Raw genomic sequence first — 10,972 nt, 5'->3', positions numbered from 1 at the left:
TCTGTCTTAGAGGCAGGGAAGGGGACAGTGTAGTGTTTAAACCAAAAAGTGTCAGAGAAGCTAAGAAGAGGTCTCAATCCATTTAGAAGCTTATTTTACTAGGGTTAAGAACGTGCCTGGTAGAAAGGAATACAGAAAAGCTTACTGTCATCTGTTCATTTCTCCAAAGATAATTTTGAGGGCTTCACTATTTAAAGGGGAAGAGCAGATGAGTGGGGGAGGGAAAGAGGGAGAGTTTGGTCACATTACTAAACCCACATGTTGCAAGAGAAAAAGGAGCAGGTGGGGGAATAATCAATGCTGTATTCATCTTGTGCTCAGTAAATCGGCACTTTACATAGGATAAAATGAATATACAGTAGTAAGCTGTGAAGATATCTGGCGTTTTATCTGTAGCTATCTGCTTAGGAACAAAAGGAATGGCAGTTTCTTGCATGACCCTGCTTTCAGCTTAATTATTTTCCTTTTGGGATAGTGAATTGGGGTCGTGAGACTTTATTCTCCTTTCACAAGAGCTTATTAAGGAAAGATATGAAAAAAGAATGCCACTTGAAGGGCATGGCCAGGAGTAGAGTGGCAAGAAAGAAAGGTCATTCTAGACGGGGCATGGTGGCTCACTTTGGGAGGCCAAGGCGGGCAGATCCCCTGAGGTCAGGAGTTTGAGACCAACCTGGCCAACATGAGGAAACTCCATCTCTACTAAAAACGCAAAAAATAGCCAGGGATGTGGCAGGTGCCTGTAGTCCTAGCTCCTCAGGAGGCTGAGGCAGGAGAATCACTTGAACCTGGGGTGGGGGCAGAGATTGCAGTGAGCTGAGATCATGCCACTGCACTCCAGCCCGGGCGACAGAGTGAGACTCTATCTCAAAGGAAAAAAAAAAAAAGGGAGAGAGAGAGAAGAACTATGCAAATTCTAACTTAGGGATCAGCAAATTACAGCTGAGGGCCACAGCCAGCCTGCAATCTGTTTTTCAAATACAAATAATGATAATAAAACTAAAAGAAAATAGCCAGGTGTGGTGGCATGCACCTGTAGTCCTAGCAATTCAGAGGACTGAGGTGGGAGGATCGCTGGAGCCCAGCAGTTTGAGCTTGCAGTGAGCTGTGATTGTGCCACTTCACTCCAGCCTGGGTAACAGAGCAAGACCCAAATAAATAAATAAATAAATATTTGTTGGAAGAAGGAAAGATTTAGAGATCTTTTCTCCCAAATTCTGCAACTGGTCGGGGTTGGTCCGATAAACAAATAAACAAATAATGTTTTACCCTCTATGAGACTTTGGGACTCTTAACTTCTTACGACTCAGCAGTCATAACCAGTGAGTATCATCTACTGGGGGAAAAGGAAGGTATGTGGAAATGACTCCTCTGGAAACTTCAGACACCAACACAGATGCCCTAAAGGCCGGTTTATCCAGCTCAAAACCACAGGGTTTGTAAGATTTATTTTGGCCCCAAAGGCACTTCCTAATCCTCAGGCAATGTGATGTAACTTACAGGGCATTTCTTTGTTAGGTTGGCTGATTCCATCATCCCAAAGGTGATCAACAATAGCTAGGCAGAAAAGGTACAGCAAATAAAGGAAAAGCAGAACCATGTGTCTGATGGCAAAAGAGGGGAAGCAGTTCACTTTTCTGATAGCAATTTCATGAGTCAGCTGACCTGAGATACATACGTCAACTCTCATGAGATTTCTTGAGCTAGGAAGGTAGCTGGCTTACGGCAGAGTACGGAGCTTCTACGGCTGACTGGTGTGGGATACCTGTGCCACAGGAATGCAAGGGCCATTGCTTCTTCCAGGTATGTGTGACCGTAACAATGACTGAGTCTTAATCTATCCCCCAAACAGGGGCCACTTGGTTCAACAATTGATTATTTTCTCCTCCTCTTTCTTCTGCTCTGAACCCTCTCACCTTTTCCCTTTGGACTGTGGTTTCCTTCCTGACCAGCCTATTCAAAATATGCTCTCAAATATCCCTAAAACGTTCTTTACCCAATCTAGTAGGTTGGGTTTTCGTTTGTTTCCTTTGTTTGTTTTGTTTTGTTTTTCGAGACGGAGTCTCCTTCTGTTGCCAGGCTGGAGTCCAGTGGCACAGTCTTGGCTCACCGCAAACTCTGCCTCCTGGGTTCAAGCGATTCTCCTGCTTCAGCCTCCTGAGTAGCTGGGATTAGAGGCGTGCACCACCATGCCCACCTAATTTTTGTATTTTTAGTAGAAACAGGGTTTCACCTCTTTGGCCTGGCTGGTCTCAAACTCCTGACCTCTGGTGATCTGCCTGCCTCGGCCTGCCAAAGTGCTAGGATGACTGGCATGACCCACCGCACCCAGCCTCTAACAGGTTGTTCATCTTCCTCTTGGCAAGTTTTGTTTTCTAATTGATGTCCTCTCCTTCCTGATAACTTCTGCAACCTAGCCCCACCCTGACTTTCTTCCTTTTTCTCTTGCTATTATGTCTTCTTCCTCCTTTATCATTTTTCTGTGATCTATCATTATCAAGAAAATTAATGATAATTTTATTATTAATTTTAGAGGTCATTATATTAACTGAAATAACTCAGACACTGAAAAACAAATACCTCATGATCTTGTTTATCAGTGGGAGCTAAATAATGTGGACACATGGGCACAGGGAATAGAATGATAGACAATGAAGACTGGGACAGCTCAGGGAGTAGAAGGGGAGTGGAAAATGAAAAGTTGCCTAACAGATATGATGTAGCTCATTTGGATGATGGATACTCTAAAAGCCCTGGCTGCACCACTATGCAATCTATGCATGTAACAAAATTACACTCTTATCCCATAAATTTATACAAATAAAATAATAACAGCCAACACTTTCAAAAACTCACTATGCATCTCTCATGTATTGATCTGGTATTAATCTGTTGAATCATCACAGTAGGCTGGGGTGGGGACACTCTCTATCTTCATCTTACTGATGAGAAAACTGGGACACAGAGAGATTATGTTATTTGTCCAACACCACACAGCTGGTAAACAAATAACAGAGCTGGGATTTGAACCCAAACCATCTGTCTCCAGATCTTTGCTATAATGCCCTGCCCACGGGATTCTTCCTGGGGTCTTCTGTTTTTCTACTCCCCCTCCCTATAGGAATCTCATAATGCCATGGCTTCCCCCACCATCTCTGTACAGATGAAATCCCATTCATCTTTCCAGCTCCAGATGAATTAACATTATTGATAGTCGCAATATCAATCAAAGCTTACATTTATTAAGCAGCTACTTTAGCCTGGCATTAGGCTTAAATTGCTTTACATTGTCACACAGCATCTCCGAATTCTAGATAAGAAATTGCATCATAGAGAGATATATGAATTGCTCATAGCCTCACAGTTGTTCTGCTGCAGAGACAGCTGATAGACAATAAGTTCTATTGAAATAATACAAGCTACCCTTAAATTCAAATGTCATGCCTCCCTCACCTTTGCAACCCCTAGCATAGCATCTTATATGTAAGAGGAGTCTCAGTGTATGTGGAATCAAATATGAAAGAAGCCTGCTTTCTGGCAACTGGAGACAGAGTCCTCAACACTTCTGAGGTGGATTATTAATGAATTTCGGTTATCCAGGAACTCTTAGTCCGTATCACTGGATGGTACAGACAAGGGCGATGATAGGAGCATTGGGTCAAGAATTAGGATTCTAGGGTTGGGCATGGTGGCTCATACCTATAATCCCAGAGCTTTGGAAAGCCAAGCAGGAAGATCGCTTGAGCCAGGAGTTCGAGACCAGACGGAGCAACATAGCAAGACTGTGTCTCCACAAAACATCTTTTAAAAATTAGCCATGCTTGGTGGCATACACCTGTAGTCCCTGGAGGCTGAGGCGGGAAGACTGCTTGAGCTCAGGAGCGCAAGGTTACAGTGAGCTGTGATTGCATCACTGCACTCCAGCCAGGGCAACAGAGCTCAGATGATAACAGAGGCAGCTAGCCAGAGCAATTAGGCAAAAAGAAAGAAAGGAAACGCATCCAAATCAGAAAGGAGAAAGTCAAATGGTGACAGAGGCAGCCAGCATCAATGGAGGGCTTTCTGCCTGACATTGTGCTCTACAGAGTCCCGTGTTTAAGTCAGCTCCAAAAACCCCACAAAGTAGGTCATATTGCCATCCTATTTCATATAAGGAAACTTAGAGAAGTTAAACAACTTACCCAAATTTGTCCAACAAGTGTACCAGCCACTTAACCCCAGGGGACCTGTTTCCTCATCTAGAAATGAGTCAGTGGATGATTTCTAAAGTTTCTTAGAACTCTGGGATTCCGACACACTGCTGACTGCAGAAACCGAAACTGAAGACAGGTGCCCAAATTAGTGAGTACAGGCTTGCTGGCTGAGGACTAGTCTTTTTTTTTAATTATACATTAAGTTCTGGGGTACATGTGCAGAACATGCAGGTTTGTTACACAGGTATACATGTGCCATGGTGGTTTGCTGCACCCATCAAGCTGTCATCTACATTAGGTATTTCTCCTCATGCTATCCCTCCCATCCCTTGACAGGCCCCAGTGTGTGATGTTCCCCTCCCTGTGTCCATGTGTTCTCATTGTTCAACTCCCACCTAGGAGTAAGAACATGCAGTGTTTGGTTTTCTGTTCTTGTGTTGGTTTGCTGAGAATGATGGTTTCCAGCTTCATCCATGTCCCTGCAAAGGACGTGAACTCATCCTTTTTTATGGCTGCATAGCATTCCATGGTAAATATGTACCACATTTTCTTTACGCAGTCTATCATTGATGGGCCTTTGGGTTGGTTCCAAGTCTTTGCTATTGTGAACAGTGCCACAATAAACATACGTGTGCACGTGTCTTTATAGTAGAGTGATTTATAATCCTTTGAGGAAACAGGATGGTGCCCAGACTGCCTGCATTTTAGGAACAGGTAGCACTATTCAACCATATGGTTTATCAGTTGGCCCTGTGAGCTGGTCATCATTTGGGCAGCTGTAAGGTTTGTGTGGCTGCTATACCTTCATGTTTACACAAAAGAAGAAAGGGCTGGGCACAGTGTCTCACACCTATAATTTCAACACTTTGGGAGGCTGAGGAGGCAAGACCACTTAAGGCCAACGGTTCAAGACCAGCTCAGAAAACACAGCGAGACCCAATCTCTACCCCAAAATTTTTTTTTAATTAGCCATGAGTGGTAGCTCATGCATGTAGCCTAGAAGTTCAAGGCTATAGTGAGCTATGATTGCACCACTGCACTCCAGCCTGGGCAACAGAAAGAGAACCTGCCTCAAAAAAAAAAAAAAAAAAAAAAAAGTGGGAGGAAGAGGACTTTAAAGGAAACATCAGCCTGACATTAAGCACAGCTGAGACTATTCAAAATGTTCTATGAATGCAATTGTGTAAGTAACTGATCACAAACCAGACCTGGCATCTTCTTGGGGAAAGAGCGATAAGTCTGGGAAGATAAATAACAGCCACCCAAGGATGTCCACATCCTAATCCCTGGAACCCTTGAATATGTTACCTCACATGGTAAAAGAGAATTTGCAGATGTTGATTAAGCTAAGAATCTTGATATGGGGGTAGTACCCTGTTGGAAACGGGTTTGTAATGTCGGGAAGAGTCTACACTGAGACAATGGATCACTCAGCAAGGCTAGTTTACTTCCTGCAGAAAGGGTGCCACTTGATGGCAGTCTTGCCACAAGAGGACACCTGCACAAGGAGACAGAGACCTTTATAACTTTCATAACCTGACACAGTCACCCTACTGCTGTGTCCAGTTCCATTGGCCAGAACAGGACCTCACATTCTATGCTTGACCCGATTGGCTAAAGAACTTGGAAATTTACTGAATAGATAAGTGAAAAGAAGATGAGGAAGAAGACCAAGAAAAAGAGGAAGCTAGTCAGGAGAAGGTCAGGAGGGTTTCCAAATAAGGAATGGCATGCACCAGGGTTTGGAGCTTGCCCAGTCCTGTTCAGACATGCTGGAGCAAGTCAGCATAGCTGATTTAGAGAATATATATATACATGAGTATATGTTTATGCTAATAGCAGATGATGGCCATAGAGCAAGAGATTGTAACTCCTTATAATGTTAATAACTTTGAAGAAGAATGTTAATAACTTTGAAGAAGAACTTTCCCATCTCTCGCATACCCTGAATTTTCCAAGGGAGCCTAATATAGTAATCAGAAAGGTCCTCTTAAGAGGGAGGTGGAAGGTCAGGAAGAAAAGAAGATGCCGTGCTGCTGGATTTAAAGAAGGAAGGGTCCATGAGCCAAGGAATGTAGGCAGCTTCTAGAAGCTGGAAAAGGTAAGGAGACAGATTTTCCCCTAGAGCTCTCAACAGGAATCAGCCCTGCTAACATTCTTGGTTTTCACCTATAGAGGCTGATTTAAGACTTCTGACCTCCAGAACCGTAAGAGAATAAATTAGTGCTGTTTTAACCTACTACATTAATGGTAACTTGTGATAGCAGCAATTGGAAATTTATACAGAGGGATCCAAAAAGATTTAGATTGCTTTCATTGCCAACCTTGAAGACTCACACAGCTAGCCCCTAGGGCCTTTTCTCCTAAATCCTGCAATTCATCTGCACTGCCTGAAACGACCAAGTCCCATATCACTCTCTACTGGACTTTGAGGCTCTAGTGAGATCTCGTGAGCAGCATCTACTGGGGGAAAAAGGACAGGTCACTGTCACAATAAACATGCCAGCCTACAGTGTCTACAATCTGAACAGCACTTTCCTGCATGCAGTGCCCTGTGAGATTTCTAAAAGAGAGGCCACGTGGTAAAATGGGTTATCAGCTATAATCTAGAACCCGTGTTTAACCTCAGCTCTGCCACTGACTAGCCCCAGTGAATGGGCCAAGTTACTTACCCTGTCTGTGCCTCCATTTCTTAATCTGGAAAATGGGGATGATGCCAATAGCACTTTCCTGCTAAAGTCTTTACAAAGCTGAAGTAAGTTCACTTGTGTAAAGTGCACAGTATGTAGTAAGGGCTCATTTTATCTTAGACATTATGGAAGTAGAGTTGAGACCTTTGCTTAATTCCCCCACAAAGGAAATTTTCTCTCCAAGACATTAGTGAGCAATGGGGAGTGAGTGTTTAAGTTAAACAGAAATCCTGGAGCTCAAAAATGCAATTGACAAACTAAAAAATGCATCAAGTGTCTCAACAGAAGAATTGGTCAAGCAGAAGAAAATTTATCAGCTCTAAGGTTATTTGAAAACACAGTCAGAAAAAAAAGAAAAAATGTTTAAATGCTAATGAGATCTAGAAAATAGCCTCAAAATGGTAAATCTAAGAGTCACTGACCTAAAAGAGGGAGTGAACAAAGAGGTAAGTATAGAAATGTAAACCAAAAATAGAGTTCTAAGCCCCCCGACCATCTGAATGGACTCCTCCTCTGAGCAAGGGCATTCTAAAGCTAAGCTGAAAAACTGGCTCAGGCCATGCTGGGAAGTGAGAGGGAGTGGGACATGCCTCTTTATACACTCCTCCCTTTTGGAATTACTGATAATTCCAACAAACTCTTTAAGTCTGACAAGAAACATTTACAATCTATTCTCTCCGAAACCATTACCTGAAGGCTTCACCTGTGTGATAAAACCCTGGTCTCCACAACCCCTTTATCTTAACCCAGACATTCCCAAGTCTTTAGGTAATAACTTAATTCTTTCAACAACTGTCAATCAGAAAATCTTTGAATCTGTCTATGACCTGGAAGCCCAACTTCCGGTTGCCCCGTGTTTCTGGACAGAACCAATGTATACCTTACATGAATCTGATTGGTGTCTCATGCCTCCCTAAAGTATTTAAAACTAAGCTGTATCCTGACCACCTTGGGCACGTGTTCTCAGGATATCCTGAGGGCTGTGTCAAAAAAATTCTCTTCAAATATTTTGCAGAGTTTGACTCTTTTTGTCACAGAAGATTTACTCAGAAAAATAATGACAGAGAAGTTTGCAAATCTAGAGAAAGAAATTTATATCCACATAAAAGGTCCAAGATCACCAAGAACATTCAATTAAAATAAGAACACTCTAAGGCATGTAATAATTCAACTCTCAAAAGTTAAGGACAAAGAAAGGACCCTAAAAGCAGTGTGAAAAAAAGAAACAAATAACATGTAAAGAAGATCCAGTATATCTGGCAGCAAACTTTTTAGTGGAAAACTTGCAGGACAGCAGAAAGTAAGATATATTCAGTGGTATCGAGGTCTAGTTTTTTGGGTTTTTTTGTTTTTGTTGAGTCAGAGTCTCGCTCCGCCTCCAGGCGGGAATGCAGTGCCTCTATGTAGACTCACTGCAAGCTCTGCCTCCTGAGTTCAAGCCATTCTTCTGCTTCAGCCTCCCAAGTAGCTGGAACTACAGGTGCACGCTACCATGCCCAGCTAGTTTTTGTATTTTTAGTAGAGACAGGTGTCACCATATTGTCCAGACTGCTCTCGAACTCCTTATCTCGTGATCTGCCTGCCTCAGCCTCACAAAGTGCTAGGATTACAGACGTGAGCCACTGAGCCCGGCCGAGTTCTAGTCTTAAGAAATGAAGAGTGTTAGAGATGGTTGCACAACACTGTGAGTATACTGAATTCCACTGAACTGTACACTTAAAAGCGGTTGAGATGATAAATTTCATGTTATGTATATTCAATCATAACTTTCAAAATGGGGAATACAATCAGTAAGCAAGGTCGATTTTACTGTCACATTAATAGGCAAGACATAGGGATGCTTGCATAATATTTTATTCAGAAAAAGTCCCACCTGCTCCAAGTCTCACTCTTAGCCATCAGCTGCCACATCTCCTCCCTGCTGAGCCTCATCTGGGCAGCCACAAGGCCCCTTCCCCACCTACTCTGGACTCAAACTCAGATCTTCTCTCAATCCTTCCAACCCCAGTTCTTTATCATGCACAGGAATCAAATAGTTCACTCTCATCTACACCCATGACCCTATTTGGTAGACAAAGACGCTTTTGTTACCAGGACCCACTTCTTAGGGGATAACCAAAGTTGCAAATCAGGTTGTGAGTCACCAGACCTGTATTTCAACCAGTGCACACCACAAGACCACGATGGTTGTTTATACTGAAATATTCCACACCACTTGTAAATAATCATTGCCTGGAACCAGTTCCTGGGACACTCCTGTCAGCCCAGACCTTGCTTGCGGACCCCACTGACCTCAAAATTTAGCAGCTAAAGGGCTAATGCCTGGTGCATCAGAGATGACCTCCAATGTTTATTCTGGTTTGCCAATTTCTGCACCTCACCAGTTGTTAAATATTTTTAAGACCATTTTTACAAATGGCAAATAATTCTATAAATAAGCATTCTAGAACCACCCAGCTGAGCCCTTCTCAGATTCTTGATACACGGGAGCCATAACAGAATGAAAAGAAGGTACAGTGAGAACAAGTAATCAGAGTGATGGAGGATTTATTAGGAAGACGAGAAAAGTAGTCCATCTGTCCAGCATCTTTGGGTCTTTGCAGAAGCAGGAGCATGACTGATGACACCACCTGATGTTGGAAAGGCCTGGGAAAGGGCAAAGCGCTCTTTACCAGCCACAATAGAGCCAGCCTGAGCAGACCACTTTCCAAAAAGGCAGAAATAGTATCCCCCACCTAAAACGTGTTTCTAGACTCTTGCTGATCTCTTCTAGGAAGGAATAATTTGATTCTTCTCCACTTGGATCTGAATGAGCTTGTAACTTGCTTGTAACCAAGGGAATATGATAAAAGCAGTGCTGGGTGACTTTCAGGGATGGGTGTCAAGAGGAGATGCAGCCTCATTGGTGGGACACTCATGCTTAGAGCTTCGATGTGCCATGAAAGCAGCCTGCTTCAGGTCTCCATGTTGGAAGGAAGCCCAAACAAGCCCACACCCTCAGACAACAGGTGAAGGGACAGCAATGCCCAGCTAGTTCTCAGCTGTTGCAGCCTCATCCACTATCTGACTACTTCATATGAGACCTTCAAGCTAGAAACACCCAGCTGAGCCCTTCCCAGATTCTTGACCCACAGAAACCAAGAGTGATAAGCAAACAAAAGTTCTTTTTTCTTTGATTCAAGAGGTATATATGCTTGTTTGTTACATGGATATTACATGCATAATGGTGAAGACTGGGTTTCTGATGTACCATCACTCAAATATTAAGCATTATATGCCATAGGTAATTTTTCAACCCTCACCACCCCACATCCTCTCCTCTTTCAGTGGCTTAAAACAACATTTTGTTGAGTATGAATATCTCTTAAAGAACTAAAAACAGAACTACTGTCAGATCCAGCAATCCCACTACTGGTCATCTACCCCTCACCCCCCAAAAAAGTAAGCATTGTGCTGGGCACACTGGCACATCCCTGTAATTTTAGCACTTTGGGAGGTTGAGGTGCGTGGATCACTTGAGGTAGAGTTCAAGATCAGCCTGGCCAACACAGTGAAACCCCCTCTCTACTAAAACTAGAAAAATTTGCTGGGCATGGTAGCCAGCATCTGTAATCCAAGCTACTCGGGAGGCTAAGACAGGAAAATCGATTGAACCTAGCAGGCAAAGGTGACAGTAAGGCAAGATCTGGAGCGACACTGCACTCCAGACTCAGTGAACAAAAAGAGACTCTGTCTCAAAAAAAAAAAAGTCATTATATCAAAGAGACACCTGCACTCATATGTTTATGGCAGCAGTGTTCGCATTAGCCAAGTCATGGCTATTGCAAAGTCCCCAGAGTCTGTTGTCTCCATCTTCATGCCCAGGTCTGTCCACTGTTTAGCTCTCACATATAAGTGAGAACATACAATATTTGATTTTCTGCTTCTGACTTAGTTCACTTGGATAATGGCCTCCAGCACCATCCATGTTGCTGGTAAGGCCATGATTTCGTTATTTCTTATGGCTGCATAGTATTCCATGGCGCATATATACCATATTTTCTTTATCTGGTCAACTGTTGGTGGACACTTAGGTTGGCTCCATGACTTGCC

General features: G+C 43.1%; 1 protein-coding gene across 3 annotated transcripts in view; it reads left to right on the top strand.

The window, feature by feature from the left end:
* The first annotated feature begins 1,627 nt into the window (after nucleotides 1–1,627).
* ADGRE3 (adhesion G protein-coupled receptor E3) overlaps nucleotides 1,628–10,972 on the top strand; it is a 52,247-nt gene continuing 42,902 nt past the window's right edge. The window contains exon 1 of one of the 3 annotated variants that reach the window (XM_032265708.1): nucleotides 1,628–1,800. In XM_032265708.1, the coding sequence (XP_032121599.1) occupies nucleotides 1,776–1,800 (25 nt within the window). In that variant the 5' untranslated portion in view covers nucleotides 1,628–1,775. The remainder of the gene's footprint in view (nucleotides 1,801–10,972) is intronic. The other 2 variants (XM_032265707.1, XM_032265706.1) reach the window with 2 other exon arrangements.

The sequence above is a fragment of the Sapajus apella genome, unplaced genomic scaffold (genome assembly GCF_009761245.1).
Source record: "Sapajus apella isolate SASKATOON/1434 unplaced genomic scaffold, GSC_monkey_1.0 scaffold152, whole genome shotgun sequence".
Classification (NCBI taxonomy): Eukaryota; Metazoa; Chordata; class Mammalia; order Primates; family Cebidae; genus Sapajus; species Sapajus apella.
This window is presented reverse-complemented; position numbering and strand designations above follow the sequence as displayed.